The sequence below is a fragment of the Ambystoma mexicanum genome, chromosome 8, assembly GCF_040938575.1.
Source record: "Ambystoma mexicanum isolate Mex_15411 chromosome 8, UKY_AmexF1_1, whole genome shotgun sequence".
Classification (NCBI taxonomy): domain Eukaryota; kingdom Metazoa; phylum Chordata; class Amphibia; order Caudata; family Ambystomatidae; genus Ambystoma; species Ambystoma mexicanum.
In genome coordinates, this window is record NC_090929.1 from 111989769 (window position 1) to 112010366 (window position 20598).

The window sequence follows — 20598 nt, forward strand, 5'->3', positions numbered from 1 at the left end:
CCAGTCCCTGCCCATCCACAGGTGGATGGGCAGGAGAGAGGTTTCCTTCTCTGTGCATGAGCTTCAGAAAAGCCTCACTCGTGGTTTCACTGGCTATAGTGTTGCTTCCTCTATCCTAATAGTGAGCACTGATCTATTGCACACCACAGCCACTTGTTCCTCTTCTCGATAATGGCAACACTACTTGAAAACCATGTCCCTCTTCTAATCTCATCTATCTGGACATGGACACCTTCCAATGAGTTCCTAATCTTCATCCTATGTCTATGTTATGATGTGTGTAGCTGTCTCCTTGCTTCCAATTGGTTTTCTGTATGCATGTGTGCGCACTTTTGCAATCTGTCAGACAGCTAATCCAAGTCATTAGTCTTTTCTGGTTATGTTAACTTCTTTTCATACAATCTGTCTTCTGCATTTAACTATTAGGAAGGTGTAGTATGGCCACTATGTCTTGCTCGTGGCTGCTGTTGTTGAAAGGTGGCTTGTGCTCACACTAGTACGAAGGTGTCGCTGTCATTGACTGCTAACGTTTCCCTTGAAATGCTACTTGTTTATCATTCTGATTACAGCAAGAATGAATAGGGACAATGGGACTGAAAGGGAGCACCTGAGCTTATAGGGATCGCTGTGAGGTAGCACACCAAGCTATGGGTGTGATTGGGATCGCTGTGAGGCAGCATATCAAGCTATGGGTGTGATTGGGATCGCTGTGAGGCAGCATATCAGGGTGTGATTGGGATCGATGTGAGGCAGCATATCAGGGTGTGATTGGGATCGCTGTGAGGCAGCATATCAAGCAATGGGTCTGATTGGGATCGCTGTGAGGCAGCATATCAAGCTATGGGTGTGATTGGGATCGCTGTGAGGCAGCATATCAAGCTATGGGTGTGATTGGGATCGCTGTGAGGCAGCATACCAAGCAATCGGTGTGATTGGGATCGCTGTTAGGCAGCATATCAAGCTATGGGTGTGATTGGGATCGCTGTGAGGCAGCATATCAAGCTATAGGTGTGATTGGGATCGCTGTGAGGCAGCATACCAAGCCACAGGTGTGATTGGGATCGCTGTGAGGCAGCATATCAAGCTATGGGTGTGATTGGGATCGCTGTGAGGCAGCATATCAAGCTGTGGGTGTGATTTGATATGCTTCCTCACAGCGATCCCAATCACACCCATAGCTTGATATGCTGCCTCACAGCGATCCCAGCTATGGGTGTGATTGGGATCGCTGTGAGGCAGCATACCAAGCAATCGGTGTGATTGGGATCGCTGTGAGGCAGCATACCAAGCTATAGGTGTGATTGGGATCGCTGTGAGGCAGCATACCAAGCCAAGGGTGTGATTGGGATCGCTGTTAGGCAGTTTATCAAGCTACAGGTGTGATTGCGATCGCTGTGAGGCAGCATATCAAGCCAAGGGTGTGATTGGGATCTCTGTGAGGCAGCATATCAAGCCAAGGGTGTGATTGGGATCGCTGTGAGGCAGCATATCAAGCTATGGGTGTGATTGGGATCACTGTGAGGCAGCATACCAAGCAATGGGTGTAATTGGGATCGCTGTGAGGCAGCATACCAAGCTATAGGTGTTATTGGGATCGCTGTGAGGCAGCATATCAAGCCAAGGGTGTGATTGGGATTGCTGGGAGGCAGCATATCAAGCTATGGGTGTGATTGGGATCGCATGCTATGGGTGTGATTGGGATTGCTGTGAGGCAGCATATCAAGCTATGGGTGTGATTGGGATTGCTGTGAGGCAGCATATCAAGCTATGGGTATGATTGGGATCGCAAGCTATGGGTGTTATTGGGATCGCTGTGAGGCAGCATACCAAGCTATGGGTGTGACTGGGATCGCTTTGAGGGAGCATACCAAGCTACAGGTGTGATTGGGATCACTGTGAGGCATCATATTAAGCTATGAGTGTGATTGGGATCTCTGTGAGGCAGCATACCAAGCTATGGGTGTGATTGGGATCGCTGTGAGGCAGCATACCAAGCTTCGGGTGTGATTGGGATAGCTGTGAGGTAGCATATCAAGCCAAGGGTGTGATTGGGATCGCTGTGAGGCAGCATACCAAGCTATAGGTGTGATTGGGATCGCTGTGAGGCAGCATACCAAGCCAAGGGTGTGATTGGGATTGCTGTGAGGCAGCATACCAAGCTATAGGTGTGATTGGGATCGCTGTGAGGCAGCACATCAGGCCAAGTGTGTGATTGGGATCGCTGTGAGGCAGCATATCAAGCCATGGGTGTGATTGGGATCGCTTTGAGGCAGCATATGAAGCCAAGGGTGTGATTGAGATTTCTGTGAGGCAGCATACCAAGCTATAGGTGTGATTGGGATTGCTGTGAGGCAGCATACCAAGCCAAGGGTGTGATTGGGATCGCTGTGAGGCAGCATATCAAGCCAAGGGTGTGATTGGGATTGCAGTGAGGCAGCATATCAAGCCAAGGGTGTGATTGGGATCTCTGTGAGGCAGCATATCAAGCCAAGGGTGTGATTGGGATCGCTGTGAGGCAGCATATCAAGCCAAGGGTGTGATTGGGATCGCTGTGAGGCAGCATACCAAGCTATAGGTGTGATTGGGATCGCTGTGAGGCAGCATACCAAGCCAAGGGTGTGATTGGGATTGCTGTGAGGCAGCATACCAAGCTATAGGTGTGATTGGGATCGCTGTGAGGCAGCACATCAAGCCAAGTGTGTGATTGGGATCGCTGTGAGGCAGCATATCAAGCCATGGGTGTGATTGGGATCGCTTTGAGGCAGCATATGAAGCCAAGGGTGTGATTGAGATTGCTGTGAGGCAGCATACCAAGCTATAGGTGTGATTGGGATTGCTGTGAGGCAGCATACCAAGCCAAGGGTGTGATTGGGATCGCTGTGAGGCAGCATATCAAGCCAAGGGTGTGATTGGGATTGCAGTGAGGCAGCATATCAAGCCAAGGGTGTGATTGGGATCGCTGTGAGGCAGCATATCAAGCCAAGGGTGTGATTGAGATTGCTGTGAGGCAGCATACCAAGCTATAGGTGTGATTGGGATCGCTGTGAGGCAGCATATCAAGCCAAGTGTGTGATTGGGATCGCTGTGAGGCAGCATATCAAGCCATGGGTGTGATTGGGATCGCTGTGAGGCAGCATATCAAGCCAAGGGTGTGATTGAGATTGCTGTGAGGCAGCATACCAAGCTATAGGTGTGATTGGGATTGCTGTGAGGCAGCATACCAAGCCAAGGGTGTGATTGGGATCGCTGTGAGGCAGCATATCAAGCCAAGGGTGTGATTGGGATTGCAGTGAGGCAGCATATCAAGCCAAGGGTGTGATTGGGATCGCTGTGAGGCAGCATATCAAGCCAAGGGTGTGATTGGGCTTGCTGTGAGGCAGCATACCAAGCTATGGATGTGATCGTGACGAGGGGGGCCCAACCACGTATCCTGGATAACTTAGCTTAGTTGTTTCGGTGGAGGGGGGGGTCCCAAGGGTGTTTGTGGCCCGGCTCTAGAAGTGCTTAAGATGTCTATGTGGTGGGGAGTTAGATTAATGTGGTGGGCTGGGTTACATGGGGAGCTGGAGTGGAATCCCCTACATTTAAAAACAAATAAAGAAAAAATAGACCAACTCTGCGGCACAAACTGCACGTTGAAAGCGCAGACGTGTAAAAGTGAACATTTTCCGTTATGCAGCATATTTTTCATTTGGTCTTACCGTTCAGATCCTAATCTGCATGTCTTTGGGAGCCATGGAGGCTGTTGTGTATTTTTAATTAAGTAGGCCCTCAAGTCTATCGGGATTTAAAACGAGAAAGTTTGAAAGCAAGCCAATTGTAACATTGGCAGCCAAAATGCATAATTGTCGCACCCGAGATTATCCCAAACACTGCCCATTGAAAGCCCCATTGTACAACCTGGACCACCTTCACACAGTGGGCACAGTGGGCTCTTTTGTCATTATTGCTTCTGGTGCCCTTTGTTTCCAAGCTGGGACTGGGACTTCACCCTTAACCTTCTGTTCCCACTTCTTACCCCCCCCCCCCCCGTCCCTGCTCCCATGAGGGTAGACCCGCATTTGTTGTATTTTCGGGCACTATAAGGGAAGTGTTCTGTAAACTGTGAAGATCACTGCGGGTCACAGCCAATGTATTTCCCTCATTACAAAGACTGAAAAGATGGATGACATTTTGAATGCTGAAAATTCCTGCTTGATCCATGTGTTACTTGTTACATTTCCTTACAGGCTAACGCGTGATATCAATATTCCACCAATACTTTCTGTTCACAGGCTGACCCCCCCCTGTTGGATCCAGTCTTCATTGTAACTTTATGTTCACAGACTAATCCCTGCTTGATACAAGCCATAACATGTTATTTTATGCTGATGGTCTGATTTTCTCTTCACAGGCGTATCCCTGCTTGATACATGCCATAACATGTTATTTTATGTTGATGGTCTGATTTTCTCTTCACAGGCACGTCCCTGTTTATTCACAGGCTGACCCATGTTGGATCCAGTCTTCATTGTTACTTTCTGTTCACAGGCTAATCCCTCCTTGATACAAGCCATAGCATGTTATTTTATGTTGATGGTCTAATTTTCTGTTCACAAGCTAATCCCTCCTTGATACAAGCAATAACATGATATTCTATGTTTACAGGCTGACCCCTGTTGGATACAGTCTTCATTGTCACTTCACTTTCTGTTCACAGGCTAATCCCTGCGTGATAACCAGCCAAAACCTGTTTTATGTTTACAGGCCGACCCCGTGATGGTCTTGAATGACGACAACACCATTGTCATCATTGCAAACCGGCTCATAGAAGGAAGCAGCCCATTGCTGGAGCAGGGGATGATTGTTGGCCAGTTGACTCTCGCTGATGCGCTAATTATTGGGAACTGTAATAACCAGGTAAACAACCTTCACCTATACCCCCCCCCCCCGGTTAGACCATAACAAGTTTGGGCATGCAATGTTCATTTATTTAGGTGCTCTGCAAAGCTCTAGTGGTTGCCTTGCAAGCACTTACCTGCTGTGTAAAGTTGGAATATCAGCCCTCATGTGGACTAGCCACAATAATTGTCTGTTCCTCTTATCTGTTATTTCATCTGGATTTTAAGTCATCAACTAATGGAGTATCCTTTGGTTGGTTGGGTGTGGTCCTTCAGCTGAGGAGGGGCTGGTGCCTGTCAAGTCTGCAATGGGGTACAATATGAACATAATGTATCCAGTTGTATGTTCATTCATCGACTGTCTTTTTTTCGATGTTTTTTCCTAATTATTTGTCATCGAAAATATATTTTTTTGGGGGGGGTTGCACCAACACCTCCCCCATATTAATTGTACCCTATTCTGCACCCCTTACGTACCCTTGATCACACACCCATATATTTTTCACTGAGGTAAAAAATGTCTGGAAAAAAATCATAGAAAAAATGGCTGTCGATGAATAAACGTTAGACCAGTTTTTCCTACTTGAATGGTTACCAATGTGTAGTACGTTCTTAAATGCCGGGCATGTGAAAATATATGTATACATGTAAGTAATTAAGGGGTCTTTATGAAATGTTGTAATGCTTTAACGTGCTTTTTCATCAATATTAATTAAATGAGGAACTTTTGCACCTTACCTAACATGCATTAACATGCTTTTGGATGATATATACATACACACACTCTTGCAGAGAGGCACATCAGTATAGGTTCCCATGAGCCTTATGCCAGCTCTGACCCCCTTTACACCACATACATATGCGGGGGAGACACCCCTCAACCCCCCATAGCCCTATAATATCACATACCCCCACCACATATATATGTGGTGTTAGGGGGGGGTTAAAAAAAAAGTCGGACATTTCGCCCGTCGCCATCACAAGGGCGACATTTTGGGCCATTACCTTTTGTGATGGTTACTGCGTTGACAGTATAAGGTTTATCCTAGCACAGGTTGGCCACTGTTGTTGCTTTTAAGATTCTCTAAGTTATAAAATGTGAATGTGGTTTGACCCAGTGGTGGCTGGTGAATTTTGTAATTGGAAGGGCGTAAATCTGCATCACAAATATGCAAGAGCGACCGAGCCTAGTGAAGGAGCCCGAACCTACCAAGGTGGGATCAGGGGTGTTCTCTTCCCGGGAACGAGAAAAGTTTATGAATAATTAGTTACAATGGTGCATTATACAGCACACTTTCTTTGGAAATTTGGGTGAAAAGCCAGACAGTTTCAAATCGGTTTTGTAGGGTAACTCATGAACAAATACAATATGTGCAGCCACCAACAGTGCACAGGAGCATTTGCCAATGCACTTTCATGATGCCTGAAGGCACGCCCCTAAACGCTCACACCACAAGAAATACAACCCGCTAGGGATAAAAGCCCAAGAAACTCTTGCAAGGATAACAAGTTTTATTTCTACAAAAAATAGGTTTTGGCAGCAGAGCTCTTTGCTGGCTGTGAAGGTTCTGCCAAAATAAGGTACAAGCAGAAGCTTAAAAGGAGGCACAGCGTCACCGGTGACAACATTACATACAGTGAAAACCCGCGTGGCTGGTTGGTGCAGCCCTATACATGGGCTGCCTGCTCCATAGGGGATTACAGGCTATTGGTCCCATCCCAGTCTGTCCGTCTTCCATAACGTGGGGTCTGCTGGGCTCATCGTCTCCAGGGAACCAAGGCCAAAGGAGCAATTAGTTACATTTGAAAATAGTGCTACACTATCATTATACAGTGCACCTGCCATGCTCAAAGACTGGCACAGGGGGAGTCTTGAGGTCGCACTAACCAACACACACATTTCACTCATCCCGGTCTCGTCTCACGGCTTCCAAGGCTTCCACCCGCTTTTGAACTATAATGTATCCCTTGATTGGTTTATGTTCGGTGGTCTGGGCTCAACCAGTATCTTGGAATTCAGGGGTCTTGGGACTGGGGCATAGGCAAGGGCTATAACTCGTAGTTGGCTGGGTAGGGTCGGAGGCCTGCTTTGGCCGGTTTATGATAACACATAGACCAAGACGGCCAGCACTTTCTTGCGGCCTTGCAGGGCACATTCTTCCTTAGAACAAACATATTAGCAACATCTTTAGAACAAAAGAGGGTTTCCGTGGAAGTTAGCAGCTAGGGACTCTCTCATTAGCACTTGGGCCTGTTCAGTATTTCCCTTCAGGCTCATGCCCTGTGTTTAACACACTAAATACTGCTTGGCCCTGCAGGCCCTATGCTTCGACTATGGCTACTCAACATCTGCAAAATGGCATCTACTTAATTGCACGCGCTATGTTTGAATCGTCTATATTACGTATGATATCATGATGGTGTGGGGACCTTTAAGACGCCCCTCATGGGCTATTACATGCACTCAGGCATCAGGAACGCGCAGTCTGAATTTTCGAATTCGCCGTCACCATACCCAACCTTCTAAAGGCCTAAAGGTTCAAAACCTGTGCGGACTGTAGCCAGCAGAAGTCAATTTCAGATCCATACCTGATGTGTTTTATACTGCTTGGATGAGGAGCATGACACCCAGGATTGTTGGTTGCGTCAGTCCATGCACCCGTATGCTCTATAGGAATGGGCAGCAAAACTTTTTACCTTCGTCCACAAGACAAAGGGTGATGTCACGTAGTCTCGTTCGAGGTATGGTTGCCTCCACGTACTGAAAAGAAGCACTGCAAGCGATCCCGCTCTCTGAGTGGATACTGGCACTGGCATTATTCCCCCTCTTCCAAAAAGAAGAGTCACGGTTTAGAGGTTGACCAGAGATAGATAACTTACCTTTTCTTACCTAGTCCTCCAACCCGGAGAAAGGGGAGCGATTTTGCCAGAAGATGCTCACATCTTCGCCAAGTCGCCTTCGGCAACAGCTCTGCTGACTACGGCCCTGGTGCCAATGAGAGCCACCATATCTTCCGTGACGGGCAGGGACCGATGTCGACCACTCCCGCACACCTGGCCAAGAAGAGGGAAGAGTTTCCCCTCCACCGATTCAGCCTTCAGGCTTTGGGATCTCAACCAGGCCCCAACTTTTTCCTCTATGCTATCAGCACTGTGGGCACAGAAAAACCTCAGTAATATCCTCCTCTTCCTTTCAAACCCTACATGTCTAAGATATGTGACATGAGGGGGATCGGGTACCCTTTTGGTTTGAACCTTTGGTCTCTTGTGAAGAGAGGGGCTTCCCCTAGGATTTCTATGAAGAGAGTGAGGAAGTACAAGGGTTGGCCTCCAAACTCCAAGAAGACATTGTTCTAGATGACTCCCTTGAGCTCGATATTCCTCCAGCGACTGCCCCCGTTGAGCCTTAGGCATCCTTTCAGAGTCTGACGGCAAAGGTGGCCGATACTCTGAGGCTCTATGCTCCATCCAGGCCAAAATGTCAGTTTGAATAAACAAGCTGTAGAGGCCCCTGTACTGGAAGTACGGAAGAAGCCTGCTTTCACATCTGCGGTTGACAGGCAGCTGGCAGGGAAGCATCACCCATGCTTCTTCTGACTCAGATTTTCTATCCAACCATGCCTCCCCAGATAGCTTGGTGGTGTAAGCCGGGACAGCAAATTGAAGTCTTCTACTTTTCCTTCTTTCCCATCTGACCGGGAAAGCAAAAGGACTGGACGCTTGGGCGAAGAAGGTCTTCGTGTCTTGCAGCCACGCCCTTCGTGCAGTGAACACTTATTGCATGCTGGCAATTCTTTTGTCCTGTGGTCTGCTGTGGCAAATACAGCTTACCATATCCCTGAGGGGAAGATACTAGACGGCTTCCTGTCTATGGTGACAGACGGCTGGGATTCTGCAGTCAGGACTGGACTGTAAGGAAGGCATGGTAACAAAGTAAGACGGACACAAGTGACCACAGTTCAAGGGTGTTTATTGAACCTTATCAACGGTGTTATAAATGCCTATCTAAACCTAGATCTGAGATGAAAGCAAGCTACGACCATCAAATAATAATAATGCAGTCCTAGTGGAGTCTTGTCAACATAAAAGGGACTATACTAAACAAAACCTATTGCCAATCCTTACAGCTAATTTACAAATGGTGTAGGGAAATGTTCATGAAAAAGAAATAAATGTTCACATAATAAGCCAGGATGTTCAGGCCGTTGGCCTCCCTTCCCCACATTTTTAGCACGAGCAATGCGGTTCACTCGAGCATAGCACACTCTTGGGCTTCTTCTACATGATGATACAAGTCCTTTTACCAACATGAGGGTCTACTGTGCCCAAGTCTCTTACGTTGAAAGTCTTTTGGTTCAGACGGCCCGATGTACCAAAAACAACGGAAAAAATTCCTTTCCAAATATTCTAGTTGGGCGATTCACTCTCGCTGGATCCCCCTCAGCTGGGCTCAGATCCTTCTTTTATACAGTTAGCCTCCCTCAGCCAGGCTCAGACTAATTTTAGTTTGCAGGCATCCCTCTGTTGGGTTCACATTTGCCACAGCAATATCTTCTCGGGTGACTCGCGGTTCACCCCGGATTCCCCTCTTCCGGGCTCAGATCCCCTTTTATACAATTAGTCTCCCTCAGCCAGGCTCAGACTAATTTCAATTTGTAAGTTGTCGAAGACTTTCGAATGTGCACAGGATTTAGCTTGACCCACTGCAGGACCACTTCGATTTCACAGTTCAATGATTCTCACACGCTCCATTGGATACCAAACCGAAACCTTTGAGTGAGCACCCATCTGGCGCCGGACGACTCTGTATCTGGTACCTATTTTGGTTTCATAAAGTTCAATCACATACAAGTCATCTTTCCTCATACAATGTTGCCGATTGTAACCTTGAGAATAACACAGTCCGGTCTGCTATCATTCTCTCAGACGCTCCGGCTGTGCTGAATTCACTGGAGCTTTGTTATCAGAACCAAGGACAGTACCACAGCAGCAATCTCTTCTCCCCACCTTGGCTATCAATGCAGGAGGGCCCTGTGTACCTTCTACACACACTGCACTGTTGTTCAGCTATAATTCCTGGTTTTATGTTTCTTTTCCTCAAGGCCTATAGAAAGTGTTGGTCCTTCTCCGAAAAGGTCAAGGGTAGTTCCCTCCTTTCAGCCCTCTCTGGTCTCACCGCCTTTTTCTTCGGTTTAAACTGCCATCTCGGAATTGCTCCTCGTGCGTTTTGCCTTGCTCGTGTGCTTCTGTGCTCCGCCTTTTATCCATGTGGGGAAGTGTGATGGAATCCAGGTGTGTGTAATTATGAGTAATTGCCTGACTCTGCCTGACCCTTGTGTTGGGACATGTCAGGTTTACGGCTCTGGTGTTAGTCCGTTGTCGCTGACGATTAACTGTCCGTGAGAAAGTGTTTGTGTTGGGAAAGGGGGAGTTGAGCTTCTAGGTATCCTACCTGGTATGATATGATAGGTTATTTAGAACGTGCTTAATACCCAGAGGTTTCTAAGCACGGACCCGGGGCACAAACCTGTGTTGCTCTGTGTCGTCTTGCTTCCAAGGCGAGCACATTGCCCCTGAAATATCCTTCCGAGACAAGGATGGGGAAAAGGTGTTACAGGGAAGGTGATACCGCATCTCACCCTTCATGTCCCACTTCCAGTCCCCGAAGACTCCTCATCCAGGTGGTCCTCCCGCACTGGTCCACCCCCAGGAACTGATTCAATAGCGATCGCCATGTCCTGGCCACCGCGATGACAGCTCCCGAGGGACTAGCAGGCAAGACACCTTCAGGTTTCTCACAGGACACAGATGGCTGTGTGGGCAGGTCGATGGCCAAAAGTGCAGTGCTCAGGCGTCAATCTAGAATGAGGCTGTCCAGCTTCGCGCATGTTGTCCAAGCTAAACCTCCACAACACAAAAGAGCTGATGGCTGGAATGTTTTGAATTCATCTGAAACTTTGGCATTGCTCTGGGCAACCCTCCAGACCACGGTTTCTCGCTTCCCATGCCATTACAAAAAGGGGAAAGACCATATGCAAATCAAGCTTGGTCCCACCCCAAAAGGAGCAGTTCAGCCAAAACTGCTAGGTCACATCCCTTTTGCACGAGAGCACAAGCAACCCCAGACATGTTTCAGCCTCATTGGGCTTCATCAGTGCGATGTAGCTTGGGTCTCTAGGCCTAGCAGGCAGAGGACCGACTTCTGGGCATACCCATCCCACTCAGTGACTAAAGCAAAACAAAAGAGGGGATGGCTGGAAGGTTTTAAATTAATGTGTACCTTTGGCATTGCTCTGGGCAACCCTCCAGACCATCGTTCTTCGCCTGCCAAGCCATTACAGAAAGGGGAAAGACTGGCATACCGGTCTGAAGGTTGGCCAAAACATGTCTGGGTTGCTTTTGTTTCCGTGGAGAGGGAACCTTGTGTAGCAGTTTGAGCTTGGCTGCTCCCATTGGGGGCAGTTCCTGACTGATTTGCATATGGCTGAACCTTTTTTGCAATGGTCCAAACAGGTTAAAAATCAGTGGTGGGGAAGGTTGCCCAGAGCAGTTCCAGTGGTTCAGATTTATTCAAAACCTTCCACCCATCACTTTTTGGTTACAGGCTAAACTTCTGGACATGCCTTTCAATGGCCAAAACCTGTTTGGGTGGAAACTGATGATGCTCTCCAGTAATTTCAGGCATCGAAGACCAAGGCAAAGACTTTGGGCCTAGCCGTGCAACAGCCCTCACCTCTTCTGCTAGATGCCAGGGTTTTTGCATCTCAGACTCCTAAGGCCTGGGGGTAGCGGCCACCCCAGGCACACTTCAGGCCAGGTGTTTCCTGAGAGGCAGAGTTAGAGGTGCCCCCAGAGGAGGGAACAGCTGCAGCCACTGTCCCCTTAGCACAGCAAGGAGTGAAACCTCTGAGGTTTTCTGCCACGTTTCGCCCGTGAGGGCGGGGAGACATTCCCTGTTCAGCAAGGAATGGGTCAAGATCATGTCGGATGCCTGAGCCTTACAGGTCATTCAGCAGGGTTATTGTCTCCCTTTCATGCAGCATCCTCTGACCCACAGCCCTTAAACCAGCACCTTGCCTCTGGATCTCATCCTCTAGGTGGTGGTCAGTCAGCTTATCTCAAACAACACTATAGCATTGGGATCACACTCCGAATGATGCAAGGGTTGGTATACAGGCTATTTTCTGGTGATGAAGAAAGACAAGGTTTGTGTCCCATACTGGATATGAGGCTGTTGAATGTGTTCCTGCGCGAGGACATATGTAATTTTGTTACACTAGTCCAGATCCTGCAAACACTCGATCTGCTGGACTAGTTGGTACTGGCCTAACTCTTCAAATTCTGCAAGGAGCTGGCCAGTCCTGCTGCAGTCTCTACCTCTCCTGTTCCCTCCTAGGTCCTCTGCAGTGTCTTGACTTCTCATTTCATCACTAAAACTCAGGACATCCTGTCCACCCTTTCTTCCTCTACCTCCTCCTCCTCCACTCCTGGCCCGCCTGTGGCCACCTCTCCTCCTCCTTTCCCTCGTTCACCCCTGAAGAAATGTGTAGACAAGTCAGATCTATGAAAGTTCCAGAACTTTTAAGGACCACATTAAAACCCTTGCTCTAGCCTTGGGTGATTTCTGCAATCACTCATTTGCCACTGGAGCCTTCCCCTCCTCTTTTAAGCACTCCCTTGTGCACCCCCTCCTAAAGAAGCCCTCTGCCGATCCCATCTCTCCTGCTAACTATCACCCAATCTCCATCACTCCTTTCCTGGGAAAACTCTTGGAAATGATGGCCATCTCCCAGCTGAATCTGCACACTGAATCTGTTAATTGTCTCCACGACCACCAGTCTGGCTTCAGAGCTGCCAGAAGCACGGAAACTGCTCTCCTGAACACCTGTGAAGACCTGCTCTCTACAATTGACTCTAACCATCCTTCTGTCCTCTTTCGCCTCGATCCTTCTTCTGCCTTTTATACTGTCAACAATGCCATCCTGCTCAAGCGTCTCACGACAACCTTGGTATTTCTGATCAGGCCATGGACTGGTTGACCTCCTTTCTCATGGACCGGCCCTCTCTGGTCCAAATGGGGTCTTTCCTCACTTCTAGCTCTCCCTCTAGTTGTGGTCTTCCCCAGGGGTCTAACCTCTCTCCCTGGTTCTTCAACCACTACCTGGCACCTTTCACCCACCACATCACTACTTTCTGCTCCAACTTTCAATGTTGATGACACTCAGCTCTCTTTAAGGCTCCGCTCAGCCATCTCTGCTTCTTCTCTCAAACCAGATTGTCTGACCGCAATTCAGGAATGGTGTACTGCCAATGATCTCTGCCTTAATGCCAGTAAGACTGAGATCCTCCTCATTGGGACATCCGCTCCCTCCCTTCCACTCTGGCTGCCCACTCTGGGCCCTCTTCCTGCTCCTTCCTGTGAGGCTAAAAACCTTGGTGTCATCTTCGACTCCACTCTCTCCTTCTTTCCTAGACACCCTTGAACTGTGATCACGTGTCTGTCTTTACTGTTGTCACCATGAGTTCCTTACAGAGCTCCATGTGAGCCCCTTCATTCCTGTTCTATTAGATTGCTCACCCTTTGGGATATTTTCTTGGTTGCCATCACATCCGCAAGACGGGTAAGTGGTCTCTAGCTGTGATCTGTTAAACCTTTCTATTTGGTTTTCTCCAAAGAGAAGGAGACTTTGAGATCGAGGGCATCTTTTATTCCAAAAATGGTCTCGGATTTTCCTCTCTCTCAGAAGAAACATTTTCCTATATCTGCCTAACCATCTATGGCAGAGAAACCATTCCATCGGCTGAACCAGCTGCAGGCCCTCAGCTATTACGTCTCTCGCATGAGAGAGTCTAGGAAAGATGACCAGCTTCTCATTGGTTATGCTGGTGTTCATTCTGGCAGGGCTGTAACCCAAAAGACCCAGCCAAGGTGGGTCCTTCTATGCATCCCGGAATGCTATGATTTGGCTGAGAAGGTTGTGCCTGAGGGTCTCCGAGCCCATTCTATGAGAGGAGTGGCTGTCGCCTCTGCCCTGCAGAGAGGAGTCCCTGTCCTGCAAATTTGGTAAGCAGCAACATGAGCGTCTCTGCTGTGTTTCGGGCCAGTACACTCGCTTTAGGTAGGGCCGTCCTCCAGAGTTTTCTGGTGTAACTACCCCCTCCTCCAGATTTTCATACTGCTTTGGGAGTCTATCATAGAGAAGGAATCCGTGGGAGCAAGAAATCCATTAGAATAACAAATTACTTACCTCTCAGTAATATTCTTTCTGATGGATGTTCCTCCCAAGCATATCTCTTCACCCAGCTTTACCTGCCCCTCTTGGAAGATTGCGGTGCAGGATGCATAAAGGGCATCGGGTGGAGCTGCGCTGCACCCCCTGACAGCGGAAAGGTTCCCGGAGAATAGCTGTGCTCTGGATAGGATTATCATAGATGAGGAATACCTGGGTGGGATATTCATCAGAAATAACATTTCAGAGAGAAAAGTAATTTGTGTTTAACTCATGATATGCAAAAAAAACATGCCCAAGTTGACTCTGCCAATATATGCCAATATCCCCACGTAAGAACATATTTCTGTCGACTTTACCTTTAAAAACACCAGGCCACAATAAGAAAACGTGTCCAAACTCTCTTCACCAATGTAGGGCATTATTGCCTGTCTGGGCCATCTTTCCCCTGTTGCTCTTGCTGAGCGGGCAGTGCAGGCAGGCATTTTCCATCACCGCTGCACTGGCCGCATTTATTAATTTCTCTCTGTGCATTCTTCCTGATGCAGTGCCTACGATCACAATCATGGCCGCCAGCCGAACAGCCCTTCTGAGGCCAGATTCGCCTCCCAGCCTGCTCTTGCAGAGCATCGCAATTGGCTGGGCAGGCACAATTCTTTCTAGCAGGACCGGCGCTGGATGGCGCAGCCGGCCACACATCTAACGCCCACATGAAAGGCCTGTTTGCCTCTATGGGTCTGTCCGGGGCGTTCAGTGTAATGCTATTCCCCTTCATCTTCTGCTGATGCGCTTCTTTACTGTATGCATCTTGATGTGTTTGCTGACTGCCACTCCTGCTCGCACCAAAGGTAAGGATGGCCTGAACCCCCTTCCGGCTGGCTCACTCCCTCGTGACTGCTTCCTATGCCACAGCCCTGATCGCTCTGTATCCTGAACCTGGTCCCTCACTTCATATGACTCTCACATCTTTTGGACACTTAATTTCTTTCTCCTCTTGGCCTGCCTTGTTTTCGCAAACTATATGCTGGTCATGCTGTTTACATCGGAATATAATGTTGATTTTGGCATGTTGCTTTGATGTCTTGTGGTTGTGACTTTACTACTACGCACACTTCGCATTCTGCTGGGCAGCCCCCGCATCCCTCCATTTCTCCCCCGTCTCTTCTACTCTCTTGTCTCTGCTACATTTTCTTCTATGTGCTTGCTGTTTCCTTTCGTTCCTGACCTCTCTTATGCCCTCTATGTTTACTATGATTCCTCCCCTTGTTTTTTCACTGTTACTTATCTGCCTGTTTGTCTCTCATCTTGCCCTTTACGTGGTTTCTCCAACCCTTAGTAACCTACCTGCTGAGTCTTCAACTGTTTGTCTGCATGTCTGATGTAGCCCCTCGTTCCATGAGGCAAGGCTTTTCCAGTCTGCAATCGCCCATTGCTGATATGATATGATAGTTTATTTATATAGCGCCTATACACAATGTGTTTCAAAGCGCTTCAAGGCAAGGAAGGGAACAAGGGAAAATACAACAACATTCTTACAGGCCATGAACAGTAAGGATGTCAAATTAACTATCGTACTCGGCCTGACAACATTTCAGATAGTGCAAGAGCTAAGCCATAGATAAGGAAGGAAGGGAGGGGGAGAGTGGGAAGGAAATGGAAACAGACAGGCGACTACCATACTAGGCCTGACGACATTTCTGGTAGAGCCGGAGAAAAACAAAAGGTGAGGGAGAGGGGCACAGAAAGGGAGGGGAGGAACAAAACAAGCGACTATCGTATTAGGCCTGACAACGTTTCAGATAGTGCTGTAGGGAGGGGGGCAACAGTAAGGGGATAGGGGAGCGACAGACGAGGTTGCTATCATAGTAGGTCCAAGGACAATTCTGATAGAGTAAGGGCATAGAAGAAAGTAAGGGGAGGAGATAGGAAAAGGGAGAGGGGAGGAGAGAACAGAGAGTAAGCAGTCAAAAAGAGTGGACAAGCAAGAGAGGAGAGCAAATACAATTGCAGAAGTCAGTAGTAACACATAATGTTGCAAGCCAGGATACAAGATGAAGATGAAACAGCATGATTCAGGGCCACCATGAGTACAAGATGCAAAGCAAGTCCAGCATGAGAGTTGAGAAAGGGTGACGCACCGTGAATCAATGAAGTCCATAAAAGTAAAATTCAGCATTGGCCACAAGACAGTGATGGTGAAACCAGAATGTATCAGGACAGACTCCTGTGTGCAGGAAGGGAGGGGGGTGCACAAGGGAACCTTCCTGCTTGACCTACTTGCGTTCTGGTTACCTAATGCATTCTGCCTACCTGTCCCTGCACTTATGTGTTTTAGTCTTTTGTTTCAATTCTCCTCTACCCCTCGTGCACCCCCTTTCCTCCCCATCCCCCCTTTTTCATGTTCAGCACTTGCACATTCCCAATCATCTCACAACCTAGCCAGAATGTTTTTCTTTGTCTTCCTCCCTGCTACCCCTCCTTCACACCCTCCTCCCCTCCTTCACGCTCATACTTTACCACTTGCACATTCCGAATGTTTTAAGACCTTTTAAGAATGTGTGCTTTCCTCTTCCCTATCCCCCTTGTCTTGATGCTCCTCGAAACACAATTCTTGCTGTATATTGCTCATTACAAATGACCAATAAATAAATAAAAATGTAATAACACAGCATGTTTGCTTTATTACAGATGGCCAGTAAGAAATGCCATGCCACAGTATGATATTATAGCTAGATTGCCAAAATACCAGTCTAGCCACTTAATTACACTTAGAAAGCTTGCTTTATCATCGATGCCCAGAAGAAGAAAATAATCATGACACAGTATGATAGTATAGCTAGACTGGATGCACCTAAATGCCTGTCTAGCCACGTAATAACACATTATGATTGCTTTTTCCTAGATGGCCAGTAAAAAATGATCTACCTTAGCTCCCCCCCCCCACCCGTCCAATGCAGAGCCCCGGCAGTAGAAGCACACACACATTCACTTGCTCATTCACATGCGCACCAATAAACCATACACTCACGCGTTCTCACTCAAACCCTTGATCATTCACACATACATGCATACATAACATACAAAATACAATTCAATTCCATTTCTGCTCTTATGTTGGCAGGTCGGAAGGAGACAGACTCTTGTTAGACATTTCTTAATGTGTATTTATTAAAGAAAAAGGTTAACACCTATCTTTCCTTACTTCTATGGGGTATTCCCTACCTAACAAACTAAAATGGGCTGCTCGTCAGTCGTCAGTGAACGTTTTAAAAGAATCTGTCCACTGTCCTAAACTAACCCTAAATTACCCTATTACTACCTTAACAACTAAGGACAGGAGAATGATTCCCTTCTTCTGGGTTCTTACTCCTCGCAAAGGTATATTCAATATCTAATCTTCAAATAGTTCTTTGTGACTTCTTTAATTGGCTCACACAGTTCTTTTCGAACTTCTGTACTCTTTGTTCTTCTCAACATGTGCCTTCCTTGGTTCAGCACTGATATCTTTTCTATAGTTAATGTCTCTTATTTGTTGGTTTCTTTCTTCTTTAACTCTTTTTCTAATATGTATTCTTCCCTTTCCCAGTATCCAACCTTTCTGTGATTCTCTGTGAGGTTTCTTTCTCTGTTCTAAGATTCACGGCTTCTGGCCTCATTTGGGTATATATCCTTTAAGATATATGTTTCTTTATCCCTGCTCTTAGGACCTTCTCTGACATATTCCTTTCCTTGAATGGTGATGCTTTCCTTACTTTGACTGCAACAAGTATGATTACTCTTATAACGATTATCCTCCAATTCTTTATCTCCCCCGCATTATATTTTCAATGTCTTTACTGAGACGATTTGGAACTCTTTGATAACAATTCCCCTTTACTTCTCTTGTCCTCCCTATAATGGTTTTATTATCTCGACTGTGAAGAGTACTCAGATAACAATCTTCTCTTTCTCCTCCTATTCTAAAGGCTATTTCCTGGTTGTCTTGACTTGGATGAATGTGAATATTCTTATAGTGATTCTTATTCACTTCATATAATGATTTCCATTCACTTCTCTTCTCACTGGTATATTTTCATTATATTGACTGTGACGAGCATGAATGTTCATATAATGATTTCCATTCTCCTCCCTGGGTCTCTTGTTTACCCCATTACCCGATTTTCTCGGGTCACTGGGTTTCTGTTTTGCTCGGCTTGCCTTTTCTCTTTCGCTCGCCTGTGCCCTTTTCCTGTTCCAACCTCTTGTTCTCGGTCTTCTTTCCAGGTGGCTTTTTGGTATCCCAGGTAACAGGTTTATTGCGCAGTCTCAGCTGCATAACGATCTTGACGTGTTTGCTCGGACCGCTGGTCCACCACTGGCTCTCTGTGGCCACACCACATCTTACTGCTCCTCTCTCCCTCAGTTGACAGGACACTGCACATCCACCACCTCATCTCTGGCTTGACAGACGGTTTGTAACTCGTGGGCCTCTTGGAGTTCCTGCTATGCTCCTCTTGCAGAGTTGAAGTAGCCGTGAGCCTTCCCCTGCGTACCTGTACCTTCATCTTCCTGGCTGTCTCTCTCGACCTCATGAAGCTCTTCGCATTTGTTATTCATCATCTTCGTTTCAGTAAAATACTGTTCTTCCGTTAACGGGATAGGCCCAATTTCTGTTTCACAATTACACATCTGTATTCCTTCTTCGTTCAGGTCCTTGTTGGGATATGGTTAGAGGTCAAATTCGAAGACTCTTTAGGGAGTTCCTCACAGCAACAGAGTCCTTGTTCCCACATGGGGAGTCTCTCCCAGTCGGGTCCTGCTTGCCTCTACACCTAGGGAGCGTATTGCGGAGCAGGCTCACCTCCCTAGCCTCACAGGGGGACTCCCCTTTGGGAAGGAGGGATGAAATCCTGCAATTCGTCACAAACCTCAGTCCGGATTCTGCCGTTTGCTGCAATTCCACCTCTTATAATGAAGGCTCGATGGCTCCCACACTCAAGAACAGGAACCACAGCGCGCTTCCTAGTTCCTGCAGATACGCGCGGGAACTAGAGTGCCCCAAGGTTGCCGCCCTAGACAGTCTCAATGTGTGGGGAGGCACATAAGCACCCCATGCACAATCAGAGGTGTAGTTTCACAGCCTGCATTTCAAACGGGCCATGCAAGACTGGTGAAGCAAATGTCCCCCTGTGCCCTGCATGGTCCATTAGACATGCATGCTCGGAAACTGAACTGTCTAAAGGAAACTACATTTCCTTTTGACAGTTTAACCATTCTCCTCCATGATTGGCAATGGTATGGGCAGGACGGAGCCCTGTCGCCCATTGTGAACAACCGGCCCTGCCCTAGATTGCCATGCGTATCTTTAGGTGATGCAAGGCCCATTGCTTTGTGCCGGGGCTGCTGCCAGCATTGCCTTGCTTGTCAATAGCTGATTGAACCTTCCCTCTTTGCAGTAGGGTTGTAGGCAGCACTGTCTTGTCTATCCATAAGCGATGAACCCCTCCCCCCCGCTTTGCAGTAGAACCTTTTCTAACATTGTTTTGTAGATCCATAAGTGATGAAAACACCCTCACTTTTCAGTACAGTTGTTGCCAAAATTGTATGGCATATTCATAAATGTTGGCAGGCCCCTCTCTTTACAGGTTGTCTGTTGCCAACTTTGCCTTTGGTCTCCATAATTGATAAAGTGATGCAAACTCTGTGATTTGCAGGAGGGTTGTGCAAATGTTGGCAACATTGCAAAATGGGTTGTTCATACCTGGATTTCTGAATGTGTAGCCTTCCGCAACAGCTCTTTGCCAGTGCCAAACTACATAGACGTGCCTGCTCCTTACTCCTATTTTACTTAAACGTTTTTGTATCTGCAAGTTGTGCTTGCCTCTGTGCTAGAACAGCACATTCTTAGATTGCATATAGTCTGTCATGCATTTCAATTGTCTTGAGAGGTTGTTCATTGTTCCCCTCTTGTGGTGTGTTGTTGTGAGTTCAGTAGGGTACACTTCTTCTGAGTTCTGCATGCTGTTCTTGTAAAGGAATTCTCTATGCCTAGTTTCTAATGCACGCAACCTGTTTTTGTGTATAAATGTTGCAGTTTTTGTGTTTCAGGTAAAGTTCAGTGAGCTGACAGTCGACATGTTTAGAATGCTACAAGCCCTGGAACGAGAACCTATGAATCTGTCATCGCAAATGAACAAACCAGGGCTACAGGTGAGATGCATGTAGGTTCTGAATTGTACAAGGGGCCGCCTTTTTGAAGCTTTGCACAACATCTCATACTATGATGGATTTCAAATGTACAGCAAGGCCAACTATAGCAGTAGCAAAGGGTTAGGTTCCGGGAGGTTGTCTACTTCCCCGCACTTAGCAGGTTGGCCAATAAAGCGCCTTAACAGAATATTCTACCAGAGTCCTGTGAATGATCACCACAAAGTTTAAAACCTGAGATAGATAATTATGGAACTTTCCTCACTGAAAAGAATTGATGGCTTTTAATCTCCTATTTTGAG

General features: G+C 47.2%; 1 protein-coding gene across 4 annotated transcripts in view; it reads left to right on the plus strand.

The window, feature by feature from the left end:
• Positions 1–20598, plus strand: part of SCAI (suppressor of cancer cell invasion) — an 877065-nt gene that overhangs the window by 674382 nt on the left and 182085 nt on the right. For all 4 annotated transcript variants that reach the window (XM_069609434.1, XM_069609437.1, XM_069609436.1 and 1 more), the window contains 2 exons: positions 4747–4899; positions 20198–20299. In XM_069609434.1, coding sequence (XP_069465535.1) covers positions 4747–4899; positions 20198–20299 — 255 coding nt within the window. The remainder of the gene's footprint in view (positions 1–4746; positions 4900–20197; positions 20300–20598) is intronic.